The sequence below is a fragment of the Pristiophorus japonicus genome, chromosome 5 (assembly GCF_044704955.1).
Source record: "Pristiophorus japonicus isolate sPriJap1 chromosome 5, sPriJap1.hap1, whole genome shotgun sequence".
Classification (NCBI taxonomy): domain Eukaryota; kingdom Metazoa; phylum Chordata; class Chondrichthyes; family Pristiophoridae; genus Pristiophorus; species Pristiophorus japonicus.
The window spans coordinates 24,420,918-24,440,039 of record NC_091981.1 but is presented as its reverse complement, the minus strand read 5'-3'; the positions used below and the strand labels follow the sequence as shown (position 1 = coordinate 24,440,039).

The 19,122-nt window shown below is 45.0% G+C and overlaps 1 protein-coding gene across 4 annotated transcripts in view; it reads left to right on the top strand.

The window, feature by feature from the left end:
• The first annotated feature begins 5,405 nt into the window (after positions 1–5,405).
• The window catches only part of LOC139264252 (leukocyte elastase inhibitor-like), a 49,311-nt gene continuing 35,594 nt past the window's right edge, over positions 5,406–19,122 (top strand). The window contains exons 1-2 of one of the 4 annotated variants that reach the window (XM_070880412.1): positions 5,406–5,487; positions 8,788–8,966. In XM_070880412.1, coding sequence (XP_070736513.1) covers positions 5,454–5,487; positions 8,788–8,966 — 213 coding nt within the window. In that variant the 5' untranslated portion in view covers positions 5,406–5,453. The other 3 variants (XM_070880414.1, XM_070880416.1, XM_070880413.1) reach the window with 3 other exon arrangements.

Genomic DNA, 19,122 nt, shown 5'->3' with positions numbered 1-19,122 from the left:
TTCCCCTCAACCACTCTGCAAGCTTCAGTATGGTTGACTACACAATTCTCTTCCCAATGCCTCCTCTGTTGTCCAGTTTGGTGGAATCGCTCTGCTTGGTTCCAGTCTTATCTATCTAATCAAAACCGGAGTATCTGTAGAAATGGCTTTCCAGCCCAGCCAATACCGTCTGCTCCCGTGCTCCCCAAGGGACCATTCTTTACCCACTCTTTTAACCCTTGATGTCATCACCTGCAGACATGGGTCAGCTTTCATACATATGCTGACATTACCACCACTCTTGACCCCTTTGCAAACTGGTCAAACTGTCTGACTTCCAATCCTGGACAAGATCCTTCAACTAAACATTGTCACAAATTCTGTACCCTTGCCACCAACTCAGTATCTGTCCCAGGTCACAGTCTCAAGTTAAACCAGATTGTTTACAACCTTAGTGTTCTGTTCAACCCTCAGCGAAGTTCCCAACTCCATATTCTCTCTAAAACAAAGACACCTACTTCCAACTCCGTCAGCCCGTCTTCTGCTGAAACCCTCACTTCCAGCATTGATTACTGCAGTGCTCTCCCATCGTCCATGGTCTGTAAACTTCAGCTCATCTGAAACTCTGCTGTCCAATTCTATTCCACACTGAGTACTACTTGCTCATCACCCATCCTCGTTGACCTAAATCAACTCTCGGTCCCCCAATGCTTCCGATTTAAAATTTCCATCCTTATGTCCCATGCGCAAGAATTCCCTCTCTAAACCACACTGCCTTTCTTTTCTCTCTTTAAGACTCTTCTTAAGCCCACCACTTTGACCAAGCTTCTGATCACCCCTCTTAATCTCTCCTTCTTTGACTCTGCGTCTGTTTTTCCCTTATGCTTCTGTAAAGAGTCTTGGGATGTTTTCCATATTAAAAACGCTGTGTAAATGCAAGTTTTGTTGCTATCCCTAGTTGCCCTGAGAAGGTAGTTTTAGAATTGAATGGTTTGCTAGACCAGTTCAGAAGGTATTAAAAACCACTGGCACTATCCTTCCCTGATTCTTCCCTCTCCTGAACCTGATGCTGTTACACATGTATCACAAAGTCAGCAGATCCCCTCCACGATAAGTGACAGTTTTAGGCAGTAGGTGAGGGGCAAAGCAACGCACATCGATGATTTTCATTTGCAGACAAGCCTTCTGAAATGCTGAATCTTCGACTTAACAAAAAATTTGAAGGAAACTTAACAAATTAAATTAAAATCCTATTCCTTGCAATGATCAGCACTCCAGTCCCTCCGGTGCCCATTAGTAGCGGAAGGCCTGAAGCGTGCCGGTGGACACCTCATGCTCCATCTTCAGGGACACTCGGGCAGGAACATAGCTGAGGAAGAGAGGCAGGCAGTGGGGCCGAACAACCTCCCCCTTTGAAGTGCTGAATGTTCCATATAAAAAATGTGGGACAGCTGGGATGTATGCCAATGCCACTGGACATTAGTTTGCATCAAACAATCCCTGTCCCGCGTCCCTACGGACGACAAACTGATTCTCCTCAGCGACTTCAACGCCAAGGTCGGCAAGGACACAGACCCCTGGGGAGGCATGATCAGCAGAGAGGGGGTAGGGAAAACCAACTCCAGCAGTACCCTGCTCCTGACAAAATGCCGAGAACACAACCTTGTCATCACTAACACCTTGTTCCGCCAGAGGGACAAGTACAAGCCATCGTGGCAACACCCTCACTCCAAACATTGGCACCTGCTCAACTATGTCATCGTTCGAGCCAGGGATCGCAAGGATGTGTGCATCACCCTCGCCATGACAGGAGCTGACAACTGCTAGACCAACCACCGCCTAATCCGGTCCATCATCAACATCAATATAGCCCCAAAGCAGCGATGGCAACTGAAGCAGCTCATCGCCAAAGCTTACACACAAGCACCAAGACGTAGCTTGGTTGGCGGTGAGGAGGGCCCTACCCGTCAGAGTGTTCATGCACAGCCGACGCCTCAGCAGCACGGCACGGTGCCCCCGGGCCGGCTGCGGGGCGGACGAGACTGTCACCCATCTCCTTCAGGATTGCGCCTTTGCAACGCAGGTCTGGAAAGAGATGCAGTGGTTGCTGTCGAGGTTCATCCCAAGCAGCTCCGTAACACAGGACTCTGTGCTCTACGGGCTGTTCCCAGGGACACACACCAAGACAGACATCACCTGCTGCTGGAGGGCCATCAACTCGGTCAAAGACGCTCTTTGGTCTTGCCGAAACTTGCTGGTCTTCCAGAACAAGGAGATGACCACGTCCGCATGTTGCAGACTGGCGCAATCCAAGATCCAGGAATACGTGCTGAGGGACGCACTGAAAATTGGTGCAGTCGCCGCAAAGGCACGGTGGGGAAGGGCCACAGTCTAAAGCCCTTCCGCCACGGAAAACCCGGGGGCAGAAATCAGCACCAAACTCCCTCGGGCTGTATTTGTAATTTACACTTTGTATCTGTAAACACCAATGTCGTGCCATGTACAATGCAAGGTGCGTTATGAAATGCATGTTTGAAAAGACAAAATGTAAATGTACCGTCACCCATTCTGGGCACTGTATTGTAACACATAAAATGTAATTTGTGTAAATGTACCACAATGTACCCTGTTAATTGTACTGAATCACAGTTGAACAGAAAAACGAGAAATGTAACGAACGGAACTGCCGTCAGCACCCAGATGTATTGTATGGGATTGCTGACCGCAGCGAAATGTAATGAAATGCCATTGAATGTACTGTACAGAATCTTTTTTTATGAATAAAGTATATTTTGGAAAAAAAAACTGAAGCAGTGCCGCAAAAAAAATCAATGCCGGGGCACTCATAGATCCAGCTAAGAGAGCCCTATACAGCCAGTGCCTCCACTGCTAATCTGGCGACCCTTGATGACCCCGAGACGCAGAATGCCCACAGCGCTTGGTCTGCCCTCCAGATCACCATAACCAGTGCCTGCGAAGAGACGCTCAGTCACTCAACCAGGAAACACCAGGACTGATTTGATGAGAATGTTCAGGAGATCCAAGAGCTAATAAATCACAGGGCATTTCTGAACCTAAAACAACAATCCAACTCGGGAGCAGCAAAGCAGCTTTACAGACGGCTTAAGGCCAAGGTGCAACAAAAAACCCGCGACCTAAAGAATAGATGGTGGTTGGAAAAAGCACAGGAGATTCAGCAGCTGGCTGACAACCATGATGTACGAGGATTCTTCACAGCAGTTAAGGCCACCTATGGCCCAAGCACCCAAGGCCCCACCCCACTACTGGCCAAGATTGGGGAGACAGTCATCAAGGACACCGAGGTAGTCAGGACCCGCTGGAAGGAGCACTTCGGAGATATCCTCAACCAAGACTCTGCCTTTGACTCGCGTGTCCTCGACTCCATCCCGCAGCATGCTACCCGCCACCACCTCAGCGAAACCCCAGCCCTGCACGAGGTAGAAAAGGCCATCCGCCAGCTCAAGAAAAAACAAGGCAACGGGAGGGGATGGAATCCCCGCTGAGCCACTGAAGTATGGCGGAGAGGCACTATTGGCACGTATGCATGACCTCATCTCTCTCATCTGGAAGGAGGAGAGCATGCCGGGAGATCTCAGAGATGCAGTAATCATGACCATCTTTTAAAAAGGGGACAAGTCCGACTGCAGCAAGTACAGAAGAATCTCCCTGTTATCGGCTACTGCGAAAGTCATCGCTCGAAGCATCCTCAACCGTCTTCTCCCTGTGGTTGAGGACCTCCTCCCAGAGTCACAGTGCAGATTTCGTCCACTATGGGGTACAACGGACATGATCTTTACGGCACGACGACTGCAAGAGAAATGCAGGGTACAGCACCAACCCTTGTACATGGCCTTCTTTGACCTTACAAAGGCCTTTGACACTGTCAACCGTGAGGAACTATGGATCGTCCTCCTCCATTTCGGCTGCCCCCAAAAGTTTGTCACCATCCTTCGCCTGCTCCACGACGACATGCAAGCCGTGATCCTGACCAACGGATCCATCACAGACCCAATCCACGTCCGGACCGGCGTCATCGCGCCAACCCTCTTCTCAATCATCCTCGCTGCAATGCTCCACCTCACACTCAACAAGCTTCCCGCTGGAGTGGAACTAAACTACAGAACCAGTGGGAACCTGTTCAACCTTTGTCGTCTCCAGGCCAGATCCAAGACCGTCCCAACCCCTGTCGTCGAGCTACATTATGCGGACGCTCTTGTGTCTGCGCACATTCAGAGACTGAACTCCAAGTCATAGTCAACATCGTCACTGAGACGTACGAAAGCATGGGTCTTACACTAAACATCCGTAAGACAAAGGTCCTCCACCAACCTGACCCCGCTACACAGCATTGCCCCCCAGTAATTAAGATCCACCAGTGCGGCCCTGGACAACGTGGACCACTTTCCATACCTCGGGAGCCTATTATCAAGAAGGGCAGACATCGACGACAAGGTTCAACACCGCCTCCAGTGCACCAGCGCAGCCTTTGGCCGCCTGAGGAAGAAAGTGTTCGAAGATCAGGCTCTCAAATCTGGCACCAAGCTCATGGTCTACCGGGCTGTAGTGCTACCCGCCCTCCTGTATGGCTCAGAGACATGGACCATAAACAGTAGATACTGCAAATCGCTGGAGAAATACCACCAGCGATGCCTCTGCAAGATCCTGCAAATCCCCTGGGAGGTCAGATGCACCAACATTAGCATCCTCGACCAGGCCAACATCTCCAGCATCGAAGCGCTGACCACACGCGACCAGCTCCGTTGGGCGGGCCACATTGTTCACATGCCTGACACAAGACTCCCAAAGCAGGCGCTCTACTCGGAACTCCTACACAGCAAGCGAGCCCCAGGTGGTCAGAGGAAACATTTCAAGGACACCCTCAAAGCCTCCTTGATAAAATGCAACATCCCCACCAACACCTGAAAGTCCTTGGCCAAAGATAGCCCTAAGTGGAGGAACAGCATCCGGGAGAGTGCTGAGCATCTCGAGTCTCGTCGCCGAGAGCATGCAGAAAGCAAGCGCAGGCAGCGGAAGGAGTGTGCGGAAAACCAGTCTTCCCACCCACCCTTTTCTTCAACGACTGTCTGTCCCACCTGTGACAGAGACTGTAATTCCCGTATTGGACTGTTCAGTCACCGAATAATTCACTTTTAGAGTGGAAGCAAGTCTTCCTCCTCGATTTCGAGGGACTGCCTATGATGATGACATTAGGAATAAGAAAGGTAATCAGTTTGCAACTTTTTCTTTAGCGAGAGTAGACAACACATTACAGTTGTGTGCACAATCCAGCTCAAACAAGACCTGGGCACAGTTTGTGATTTCACCCTCGGTGAGGTCACATTGTGTGATTATGGACACGTCTCCACAGTTGTCGTGTGCTGCTGTCTGTGGCCGCGCCCCCTTGATCAGGTGACTGGACCCGATAAAGGGGCGGGAGCGCCGGGAGCCGGGTTATGCGCTGCCTTTTGTGCTGCAAATCAGCCAGCAGTGAGTATGCCTGTCTTTTGCGTAGAGCTGCGTTGGCGTTGGTTTGTCGTCTCTCTGCTCGGTGTAACTTCAGCCGCGTTGTGTGGGCGCAGTGGCCCGGGGCGTTGCGGGGAACAGTGGGAATACTCCGGGGCGGTTTGGCTATTGCTAAGTGGGTTGTTATTTCGTTTCTGTATTCATCGCCATGTTAGTTAGCCTCCGAGATTTTGGGCGGGGAATATTTCGGATATTGTAATTGAGAACGACTTGAATTCAAAATTTCTTTCTCGTTTTTTAAATTTAACAGAATGTCAGTGGTATTCCGAGCACTTCATGTATTGCCGGCTCATAAATGAGTTTAAATTATTCAACCTTAAAAACAATACATTGTCAACAAGCATCATGTGGTTTTACTTATTACAGCTTTTACAACTTTAAAAAAAAACAATTCAAATACTCAAATTGCCATGGTGGAATTTCTCGATCACTTATCTAGTGACATAACCACTCCTAACTTTAATAAAAATCGCTCTGCTGTACGTGATTTAAGGGCTTAATTATCATTTTTCTGGTAACTTCCTGAAAGGGGAGACGCCCTTTGTCACCAGAATGAATAGGAGCCCTGTCTGCTTTTTCCCCCCTTGTAATCTTTTGAATTCTATGCAGTGATCTGATACTTCAATGTTGATTGTCAAAAAAAATCTTGAACATTTCTAAATTCAGCTGTTGAAAGGATACACCATGATTCCCCCACCCGAATTGTTAAACCTGTCTTACTCTTCGATGCTGCCTGCCCTGACCATTTCCAGTATGTTTTTTTGCTTTTAATTTTAAATGAAAATTATTCCTTTTTTTAATTTAGTGTAATGTGAGCACTGAGTTAATTTGTGATTTTTATCTTTTTTTTATTAACTAACTTTCTCTGCCATAATGGTACCTAATGAGTGTGGGTAAAAATAACAGCTATCTATACTTATTTTATTGCAGTAGTCTATTAGTGTTTAGCTGGCCATGTGCTCTTAATTGCCTTAAAAAAATTACATGTGCATTTTAAATGTACATTTTACATTTCTGTAATCTTTCCCCATGCAGTTCAAACATGTTGAAAATTGTTTATACATTGAGTTTGACTTTTTACTCAATGAACCCAAAATTCCAAGCCCAATTACATGTCTATTTAGAAATCAGTTTAACTGCAGTGGGAAATGTGGGAGTGTCACCAGGATGGTTCAGCTTTCGTGGGGTGGGTCTGCCATTGTACAAATAATATAACTGAGTAACCTTATAAATACATAGTAAATTTGAAACTCCCTTGGCTTTGGTTTGTAGTAATACAGTATTCCTGCAACCATGATATTGGAAACTAGATTGTTGTGTTTAACTGGAAAGCTGATTTGATTATGCCACAGAGGGGCTAGTGGCAAATCCGGGTGCTCGGAAGCATTTTATTCAATAATAATGCTGTTGTTGCTCAATTTTACACTTGTGTAGTATTCTGATATCCAGTGTGATTGCAACATCTCCCCATATATAAAATCTTTTGACCTTGTTTAAACAAGCCTTCAAAAAATGTGTTTTGTGACTATCTATCTGAAATATTTACTGAGTTGTGCATTCTTGGTCCCCAGCACAGTCAAGTAAACTTATGTTAATATCAGCCCACAAGTAATTGCATGAAGCCATTACCCTTGCTATTCACTTTAAAAAAAAAAATCAACAAACTGTTGTATGCAGTGGGACAAGAGCCAACAACAACTTTGTTGTGTCTTTAACATAGTAAAATTTCACAGGAGTGTTATCAAAAAAAATTTGACACCAAGCCACATGAGAGTGGAACAGGTGAAGTTCATAAATGTAGGTTTTAAGGAGAGTCTTAAAGGAATGGGAGAGGTTTAGGGAAGCAAGTTTACAGAGGGTGCAAGGTGGGAGGCTGGCCAGGAGAATGTTGGCATAGTCAAGTCTGGGGGTAACAAAAGCAATCATTTGAGCCAACTTGCACTTTCATTTAAGTGTTCCTGCACGTGGTGAGAAAACTAGTTTGAATCCTGGAGATTCACAGTTGCTGCTGTTTTCAATTTGGGGGGGGGGGGGGGAAAGAGCGCAATCAACTTAAGGTTTTGGAGCAGTGAAAAAGTTCCAGGAAATGGTGGCACTGCGGGGACAGTGGCATTGCTAGTTAGCGCCTTGTGTTCCTGGGACGTTTGTGGCAGTAATAATGGCGTATGTAGTAATTTTGACATTACTATGGTGGTACAGTCCAGGAAATTCCAGACCAATCTCTAGCTCTGTAATGTGACATCACCCCATTATAATATAAAGTTGGAATATTACTCCTAACCTGCTGACCAGCATTCACAACCTCTGTTCTTCACCAGCCTCCCCCATCCTCAGCCAAAGAAATAGGGGTAGCAATTGCCCCCCCCCCCCGGCCCGAAACTGGGCGCATGCACTCTGTTTAAATGGTTTTTACCGCAGCTGCGGTTCAGGTTGCCTCTTGAGTGAAATTCCGCTTTTTCTTTTTACTTTGATCCGGTAGTCACTCCTAATGGGGATGGTGACTACACGAGAGGGGAGGCTAAGAGGCAGTGTAAACGCCTGAGGGACGGAAGTTGGGGTGGTGCGGAGTGACCGCCGCAATGACGTCATCACTGTGCTTCACTTACAGGGGAGAGCCTCTGCGATTTTAAAACTTTGGCCCACTGGGCCATCAGGGAGGGTTTCGGCTGGGCCAATGGTCTGGCACCCAAGAGGGAGTGCCAGGCTGCCTGTTGCCCAGCCGAACCTGGGGGTATAATTGTCTGGCCAACAAAAACATGGTGGTAGCGGCAATGCATCCTTCCCTAAATGGGAAGCTGTACTACCGTTTCTGAATGCCACAGCCTCACTGGACCACAGGCAAGAAGCTTGTTTTGGCACCTTCGGGCGGGCCGAAGATTTTCAGAGGGCCATATCGCTGTTGGGTGGGTGGGTGGCGGAGACAAGGTAATGATGCGCTTACCACGGATCGGCGGGAGCGATCGGGGAACCAGTGGGGGAAAACTCCATGAAAAGTTGACCACTTCGTAGTGTAGCTGCCGATTTGCAGTGGTAACGGGCCTTGAGGAGAGAGGCCTGTTTTGGCCCATAGAGCTTACTGGTCTTTTGTCAGATTGTGTGCAAAGCAAAGGGTGTAACTTTCCCCACCCCATGCAGCTGAAACTTGATCTCTAATTCCTAATCTACTGACTGGAGTTTCTACAAAGTATCCTTCCTGAGAGGGAGAGGATGCAAAACAAAGGAAGCCGCTTACAATTAAAATGTTTTCTTTCCCTCTTGCTCTAGATAGATTCGGAATGGATCCTCTGGGTGTTTCAAATGTCAAGTTTGCTGTTGATCTCTTCAAGCAGTTGGATAAAGATGATAAAACTGGCAATATCTTCGTATCTCCATTAAGTATATCAGCTGCTCTGGCCATGGTGTATCTTGGTGCTAAAGGGAGCACTGCAACTCAGATGGCTAAGGTGGGTGATGCATGGACTTTAAGGTATGTCTTATTTCCTCGTGACTAAACTGAACAAGCACCATGTAACTACATGAAGCTCCTGGATAGACAAGTATCATACGGCTCGACTCAAACCAGCGCCTCTTCAACTTTGGCAGCAGTCAAAGAATCATACTGCAAAGATGGAGGCTATACAGCCCACTGTGCTTATGCTGGCTCTTTGAAAGTGTGATCCATTTAGTCCTAATCTTCTGTTCTTTCCCACAGGCCTCTAACTGTTTTTGTTTCAACTATACATCCAATTCCCTTTTTTGAAAGTTATTATTGAATCTGCTTCCACCACCCTTTCAGACAGTGCATTCCAGATCAATCATAACTTACTGTTTGTTTTTTTTAAAAGAAAACATTATTCTCATCTCCACTCTAGTTTGCTAATGTTGCAGAAATTCACTGGACTTGTTGTAGGATGTTTGAATGGCACCAAATCATTAGCCCCACTTAACAGTAAACCTATGTAGTTTTGTTTTGCTGTTAATTTGTCTGGCGGAATAACACAAAATTACATGGTCTACAGCACAAACAGGCCATTCAGCCCAACTAGTCCGGCTGGTGTTTATGCTCCACCCATGCCTCCTCCAACCCCCTGTTCATCTAACCCTATCAGCATTGCCTTCTATTCCTTTCTCCCTTGTGTGTTGAGGGAATTTCCCCTTAAAATGCATCTATGCCATTTACCGCAACTACTCCATGTGGTTGCGAGTTCCACATTCTAACCACTCTCTGGGTCAAGGAATTTTTCTTGAATTCCCTATTGAATTTATTGGTGACTATCTTGTATTTATGGCCTCTAAGTGGAAATGTCTGCTCTTTCATAACCTTAAAGACCTCATCGGCTCACCTCAGCTTTCTCTTTTTTTTTTAAAAGAGAAAAGAGCCCTGACCCATTCAGTCTTCCCTGGTATCGTCCTTCTAGAATAGTACAGCACAGAAGGATGCCATTCAGTCCATTTGAATCCTGATCAGTTGTGCAATTTGATGTATTTTAGATTGATTTGCAATTTAGAAACTGTGAGCTGACACAGGACAACATCCCAGAGTACTTGAGGAGGTGGCCTTGGAAATAGTGGATGCATTGACAGTGATTTTCCAACATTCCATAGACTCTGGATCAGTTCCTGTGGAGTGGCGGGTAGCCAATGTAACCCCACTTTTTTAAAAAAGGAGGGAGAGAAAATAGGGAATTATAGATCGATCAGCCTGACATCGGTAGTGGGTAAAATGATGGAATCAATTATTAAGGATGTCATAGCAGCGCATTTGGAAAGAGGTGACATGATAGGTCCAAGTCAGCATGGATTTGTGAAAGGGAAATCATGCTTGACAAATCTTCTGGAATTTTTTGAGGATGTTTCCAATAGAGTGGACATGAGAGAACCAATTGATGTGGTGTATTTGGACTTTCAGAAGGCTTTCGACAAGGTCCTACACAAGAGATTAATGTGCAAAGTTAAAACACATGGGATTGGGGGGATTGTGCTGACGTGGATTGAGAACTGGTTGGCAGACAAGCAAAGAGTAGGCGTAAATAGGTACTTTTCAGAATGGCAGGCAGTGACTAGTGAGTACCGCAAGGTTCTGTGCTGGGGCCCCAGCTGTTTACATTGTACATTAATGATTTAGACGAGGGGATTAAATGTAGTATCTTTAAATTTGCGGATGACACTAAGTTGGGTGGCAGTGTGAGCTGCGAGGAGGATACTATGAGGCTGCAGAGTGACTTGGATAGGTTAGGTGAGTGGGCAAATGCATGGCAGATGAAATATAATGTGGATAAATGTGAGGTTATCCACTTTGGTGGTTATAAACAGAGAGACATACTATTATCTGAATGGTGACAGATTAGGAAAAGGAGAGGTGCAACGAGATCTGGGTGTCATGGTACATCAGTCATTGAAGGTTGGCATTCAGGTACAGCAGGCGGTTAAGAAAGCAAATGGCATCTTGGCCTTCATAGCGAGGGGATTTGAGTACAGGGGCAGGGAGGTGTTACTACAGTTGTACAGGGCCTTGGTGAGGCCACACCTGGAGTATTGTGTACAGTTTTGGTCTCCTAACTTGAGGGACATTCTTGCTATTGAGGGAGTGCAGCGAAGGTTCACCAGACTGATTCCTGGGAAGGCGGGACTGACATATCCAGAAAAACTGGATCAACTGGACTTGTATTCACTGGAGTTCAGAAGAATGAGGGGATCTCATTGAAACATTTAAAATTCTGATGGGTTTCGACAGGTTAGATGCAGGAAGAATGTTCCCAATGTTGGGGAAGTCCAGAACCAGGGGTCACAGTCTAAGGATAAGGGGTAAGCCATTTAGGACCGAGATGAGGAGAAACTTCTTCACCCAGAGAGTGGTGAACCTGTGGAATTCTCTACCACAGGAAGTTGTTGAGGCCAATTCACTAAATATATTCAAAAAGGAGTTAGATGTAGACTTTACTACTAGGGGGATCAAGGGGTATGGCAAGAAAGCAGGAATGGGGTACTGAGGTTGCATGTTCAGCCATGAACTCATTGAATGGTGGTGCAGGCTCGAATGGCCTAATCCTGCACCTAGTTTCTATCAATGTTTCTATTAGTTAAGGCCAGTCATTATGGTTGAGGTGGGTAGAAGAAAATAGAAACTAGTGGGAAATTCACTCAGTATAATTTTATAGTTCTGATGTAAACTAATTCTGCACTCAATGATAAACTCTGAACCTTCTCCTGCATGTGACAAATCATCTAATGTCATTATTCTCTAGAGTTTAGAAGAATAATTGGTGATCTCATTGAAACCTACAAAATTCTTAAAGGGCTTGACAGGGAAGATGTTCCCATGGCTGGGGAATCGAGAACCAGGGGTCACTGTCTCCGAATAAGGGGTCAGCCATTTAGGACTGATGAGAAATGTCTTCACTCAGAGGGTGGTGAATCTCCATAATTTGCTACGCCAGAGGGATGTGGAAGCTCAGTCATTGAGTATATTCAAGGGATATTGGGATAGTGCAGGAAAGTGAAGTTGAGGTGGAAGATCAGCCATGCTCTTATTGAATGGCGGAGCAGACTCGAGGGGCTGAATGACCACCTCCTGCTCCTCATATGTTTTTGCTATAATCCCACTGTGATGTGCTCATTTATTGGCTGAAAAATATAAACCTAGGAGGAAAAAATAAATTGTTTTTAAATAACACACATTGTCAGTAATTTAAGTATTTTTTAAAGAATTTTTGGCAGGTTAAGTCCTTTCATTGAGGATGGGCTTTTTAAAATAGTTTTTTCTTGTCATCCAACTTGGGTCATATTGTAACAAAAACATCACTTATCATTTTTTGTTTATAATGTGATCTTGACGATGTGCATTTCTGAATCCCTGGCAACCAAGGCAGTGCTTACTTGAAATTGGCATAATGAGGATTTGCTGCTTTAGACAGAAACTGTAATGAGGGATGTTTGTTGATGATCTTCAGCATTTCCTTCGTTAACCTGTAGAACTGCCTAACTGGGCTGAATTGATAAGGAGTATCTGCAGCATCAGCAACTGCAGTCATTTGGAATAACAGCAGCTTAAAAAGCACATGATCTAATATGGGCTTGGCACATAAAATGAATTCAATGTTTTGTTCTGAATGCCAACTCTAGCCTCCAGTCTTTAGAATGGCATTATCGAAGCTAAACAAAATAGTGTATTCAGCATAATAAATCCATTGCATTGTGCTGTACTAAAATTTAGAAATGAATGTGTCTACCAGATTAAATAGTACACTGATTATAACCTGTAAATCCAGAAATGTGTGATCCTGTATTTCATTTGTAATTTTTTAATTTGCAGAAGAGAACAGAAGCAGGGCACTACACAATTCGACTAATTCTTTCCAGATTAGTGTCTGATTCTGTGGGATGTTGATTTTAAGTGTCTCTGCCAGTGATCTTCCTGGGCTTTCATTGTCATGGAAGCTTGAACCTTAATGCTGAGCAAACCTGCTATACCACTACGTAAGGCAAAATTTAAGCAGACGCTGGAGATCTGAAATCTGAACAGAAAATGCTCGGCAGGTTGGGTATCATCTGTATTCTGACGAAAGATCACAGACCTGAAACATTGGGCTGAATGTTGACCTCTGTGTATGGATGGCAGCTGGGGCGTGGTGAGAGGGAGGGAGGGAGGGAGGGACTATTTAAAGGAGCAGTGCACAGGTGTCATTTGAAGGCTGGTGGAGGTGGAAGCCAGGTTGTGAGAAGTGAATTGGTTGCGCTCTAACAATTTGATAAAACTCAGTCCTTGATTATTTAGGCTCAAAGGCAGAAAGCAGACCCCAGATTTAGTGATGTTTCCTTGGAGATATTACTCCAAGGAGTCAGGGCCTGCAAGGACATCGGCCTAGAAATTGCAGTCTGAGTCGTACCTCCAGAGTACACCTGGCCCGCGATACATTTACAAAATTACTTCCTGACGCCAGGCTGTGAAGAGTTGTGGTCTCGGGCCTCCAGGCGGACAGCAGCATAGTGGCCCACGGATTCCAAGGGTGCAGGCGGTTTGGAAGCATCCCTGGGATCATGTGGGCCCGGTCCACCAATCAAAATGGAGAATTCCATTGCAGTCACTTATGAAGGGAATCCTGCAATGATGGGCAATTAAATCCTGAAATGTAAAAACTATATAATAAACAGTATTTGAACTTTAATCATAAGTTCTGTCGTTTGACCAAACTCAAATTAATTTTGAAGATTTCACATTAAGACTAATCTAGGCCAATATTTGCATAAACTCTCATAGCCCAACTCTTTTCAGGCAGTTCGGATGATCTGTCGAGTCATTTCAATGCGAATGCGATGCATACTCTGAGTACGCTATCTCAGACCCCACAATTTCAGGGCCATTCTCTTCCCTGCTGATGGGAGGAAGAGGTCAGCTGCTCAGATGAAAAATGCATGGCTGGAGATTGTAGAAGTAAGCAGCAGGAGGATTGACATGGATTCAGTATCAGAAACACTAATAACCTCGGTCAAGAAAGGTGAGTGCAATGCCACATTGCCTTACATCCTGATGTGTGTGTCGCCCCAACCCCCTCGCTCTGCCTTCCCAAGCCTACTCCTGCACACCACTCCTCACACTAACCTACCTTCTCCGGTGTACCCATCTCACTTTATGCACTTGCACTCATCCCCATCTGACCATCCACCACTGACACTCACTCTCATTTTAATGCAATGTAATCTGCCCTATAGGCTGCCTGCCCATCCCTTCCATTCATTCCATGACTCACCCAAAGGTCTCTTGTGGGAGAAGAGAGCACAGCACATCCAGGTGAGGCACTGAACCAATGGTGACCCTCCAATCACAACACCGCTCAGTTTAGCAGAGGAGGCGGCCCTGGAGCCGAGTCGTGTTGCGGAGCTGCTGACAGTGGGCAATGGAGAGGGGGTCCTCCCAGCTACCTGGTGACAGCATTACATATCACAGCCACATGGCATACAACCATCACTCATGTTGACTTGATGTCAGCAGCCTTTTGAGATATGATCATGTACATAATGGTCACTTAAAACATTCTTGCCCTCAGTCTGTACTCTCTCTCAAGCCCATCAAATGTCTTTTTCCTCCTCCCCCCCCCCCCCCCCCCCCCCCCCCAGTCCAGCAAAGGCGGAAGATGAATCTTCAGAGGAGGTTGTGGTTTGAGGCTACACTGTCACACGATCCAAGCGCCAGCACAAGTGTACACACGTCAGGGTACCAGTAGTGAAAGTAGTGCTGTCAGCTGGTGTTTCTCGGATCACACATGAGCAAGAACACATTGTGGTGATGGACAGCAGTGGATCTGAGGGAGTCAATCTGACATGAAGACCCAGATGGTATATCTAAAACCACCAATTGTGGCTCTTGTAAACACTTGCAAGCCTCTGGCCTTGGAATCATTAACCTCCTTGGCTGCAAAGTGCTTTGGGATGATTTTCTTTCTCTCCCGCTCGCTCTTTCGCTCTCGCGCACATTGGAAACGGCCGTGCCACCAATTCCAACCCCTCCCCAGCCACAAGTTGAAACCAAATGTTTGCAATCTTGGCGTCCTATTTGACCATGACCTCGGCTTCTGACCCTAGATCCTTTTTACACCTCCAGATTTGATGATTCCGATGCTCTCTTGGCTGGCTGCCCACCCTCCATAAACTTCAACTCATCCAAAACTCTGGTGCTCATATCCAAACCTGCATCCAGCCCTGTTCACCCATCACCCCTCCCTTTGCCTGCTGAGTGACAATTTTCATTTCTCTGTTTAAAAGCACTTCATGGCCTTGCCCCTCTGTCTAATCTCCTCTAGCCTTACAACTCTGCATTCCTCCAAATCTAGCCTTTTGCCTGTCCCTTTCTTTGTCCTACCATTAGTGACCATTCCTTCTGCCTTTTTGGTTCTTAAGCTCTGGAATTCCCTTCCTAAACATCTCTACCTATTTACCTCTCTGCCTTTCCCGCTCTCTTTGACCAAGCATTTAATCACCTCTCTGGACCTTTTTAGGTTGTCAAATTTTGTCTGATTACGCTTGTGTGAAAGAAAGAACTTGTATTTAAATAACATCTTTCCAAACCTCTCATCGTGGATAAAGTCAGACTAGATACTGCAAGCTCAGTGTGGCTATAGTCCTTTTATTGCAGGAGTGCCTCTCCAGCCTGTGAGGCCTCCTTTTTATATACAGGTTCTCCCAAGGGATTGTGGGATCCCTTGGGACTCGAGGGGATAAGCCCTCTGGTGGTTAGACATGGTAATTACATGTTTACATACATAACACTCAGGACATCCAGAAGCGCTTGACATGCCAATGCAATACTTTTGAAGTGTTGTCCTTGTAATGTAGGCAATGCGTTAACTAATTGCACACCGCAAGATCCCACAAACAACAATGAAATAAATGACCAGATCACCACCTATTTTTAGGTGTTGGTTGAGGGATAAATGTTGGTCGGGAAACTGACTGTTGCTGTTTGAATAGTGCCACGTGATCTTTTACCTCTAGCTGACGGCGCAGACTTGGTTTAATAATTCATATGGAAGATGGTACCTCCGACAGTGCAGCAACCCCTCGGTACTGCATTGAACTGCCAGTCACACCCCCATGTAGACTATCTCTTGTTTCTTAACTTGTGCCATTTTTGCCCATCATCCATTTTGTCTCATCATTTCTGCCTTCCATCCTTTTGTTCTTTCCTCCCCTCCTTTAACTGTCCCTGCACTTTCTTAAGAATCTGTTACATCTCAAACTTTTCCAGGTCTGAAATGTTAACCCTGTTTCTCTCCACCAATGTTGTCTGACCTGCTGAGATTTCCAGCATTTTCTATTTTTATGCCCGCCTAGATTATGTGCTTCAGGTGTGTGCATGTGCGTGCGTTGGAATGAATAGAAGCTCTACCGTAAAACTGTATAAAATGAAAAAAGTTTACATGAAGCCTTTTGGCAATCCTGAAATTGCCTTGACATTGATTGCAAGAGTGATTTTCACAAAGTTGAAAGTGCAATTGAAGAATTTAGTGGGCCGATGGGAGAATGTGTATTGGCAGATGGCATTGCTGCTTATGGTGTCAGCTTGGCTCAGTGAGTAGCACACTCTCCTGAGTCAGAAGGTTGTGGGTTCCAGTCCCACTCTAGGGACTTTAGCGCACAAGTCTAGGCTGACACTCCAGTGAAGTGCTGCTCTATCGGAGGTGCCGTCTTTCAGATGCGATGTTAAACCGAGGCCCCGTCTGTGCTCTTGGGTGGACGCCAAAATCTCATGGCACTATTTTTGAAGAAGGGCAGGGGAGTTATTCCTGGTGTTCAGGCCAACATTTATCAACATAACAAAAATAGATTATCTGGTCATTATCACATTATTGTTTGTGGAAGCTTACTATGCAAATTAGCTGCCACGTTTCCCACATTACAACAGCGACTACACTCCAAGTACCTCATTGGCTGTAAAGCTCCTTGAGATGTCCAATGTTCATGAAAGGTGCTATATGAATGCATGTCTGTCTTTTTTAAAAATAGAATCAAAGAATGGTTACAACACAGGTCACAGCATGGCTCTCTAAGTGCACTTCAGCTAGTCCTACTCCACCCTTTCCTCATAGCCCAGCAATTTCCCCCCCCCCCCCCCCCCAGCTATTTATTCAATTTGAAAGCCATGATTTATACTGCCTCCACCACCCTTTTCAGGCAATGCATTCCAGCACAGATATGTTGCCAGAAGGGAGTGTCCAGACACTTCATTCTGTTGAATTAATTAATGAGGTTGCAGCATTTGAGTTTATTTTATTTTTTTTAAAACACTCTTCTCAGGAAAGTATGGCAGAAAAGTAAGGGCAGGGGTTGCGTGGAGAAATAATAATGCATCAATTTCACATTCCACCCCTCGCCCTTTCCTGCCTCCTGGAGCTCTCGTGCGCTATGCTCCTCCAACCCCCACCCCCAACCAACTTCTCTATTTACTGTAGCAGAGCCTCTTGGCCATCTTGCTCCCACAATTTTGAAGCCCCTCCATCCACCGTGCTATATTTCTCTTGACCTGCAAAGCTGGCTTTTCAATGGTACCTTCAGCTGCATTTTGATAACTGCAAAGAATCACCAAATGTAAATTGAACAAAATTTAATGTCATTTGACCCAGAGATCATTTTTTGTTGCTTTTAGATTGATTGATTGTATGGATGTGAAAACTACAGTTATGTGGGCTTGTGTATTCAAATAGTCCTGGATTAGGTAAAACTCATCTGGACTACACCAAAACTGAGCACTGATAATATCATACATCTTGAAGTTTTTTTAACTAGTTTTTTTTTCTTGGTGTTGCTGCAGAATGTGATATTTATATGGTCTCCCTACCAATAAGATGCTAGTAAATATCTCGGCCACCAGTATGGTATATTTTCAAGTCGCTTACTCTGATCAAATAAGTTTAGATTTTACCCACTTTGTTTGCATGCAACATAGGACTCCAAGCATGCAGACTGGAATTCATATTTTTTTTGTACAACTGCATTCTTCTTGGCATTACAAAACTGTCATGTAAAATCTTCCATTTGCATTCATATAAAATGGGAACAGGCATCCCAAAGAAGTGGGGTAGGATAATAGTCTGAAATATTACAACAATAAACTGTGCTAAACACTCAGTATGAAACATCAAGCCCATATTTGGTCTGGGATTATTACAAATGTTGACATTGAACAATTCCTTACAGCAGGCAAACTCCAATTCCAAAACTTGTCAAATCCTGTATGTTTCATCTGCTCTGCAATTCTCTCATTTAGTGTAATTACTGTTTAATATATCATGTGCAGAAATATGGCCATTCCATGGTGCACAGTCTTGCATGCTTGGTGAATTTAATTAGATTATTATTAAGCACCAAAGAGGATACTGATTTTAATGAATATAACTTGGTTCTGAAACAACCTTTTGCAATTTGAAATGTTTGTGATTGATCTGCAACAATATTTACTTTGAGATGACATTCCCAGCTGATTGTCACTACTCCTAAAAACAAAGGAATTACACTCTAATCCTAAGAGGTTCCAAAACCTTGCTGAGCCCACTGGAGATTAATTTCCCATTCATGTCCCCTTTCTGAACCAATGTATTTGCATATTAATGTTTGTGTAGATATAGCTGATAACTTGGAATAATTAAGCCGTTTTACCATTTTCGCTGTTTTAATTCTCTTTTTTTTTTGTATCTAATTTTGAGTTTTTTTTAATACTAAGTTTAATCATATTAGAACTCACCGACCGGGGAATTCCTGTGATCTGCTCCTGTTTGTTGACGGTTACTTCGCTGGAAATGTGGGGTAAACCCCATTTAGTTTCCAGCACATTTCTTGTTGAAGTAATGCCAGTGAAGCATGAGCAGATCGAAGGAATTTTCCCAGCTGCAATGACAGTGTAAACAACTTCACCTGAAGGGAAAAGCTGCAGGCCTCGCCTCTGGGTTGGGGATGCACAATTGTTTAAAGCCTTGGATTAAATGTCAATGGGTCTGAAAAGATGCAGAAACTATAACCAAACAGCCTTATGGAAATGAAGACCTTTCCATTACCAGCAGTGGAGGAAGATACTCTGCAAGTGTGAGATGTAACCATACCGTAATCCAGTTTATAAAGAATGTGGTTATG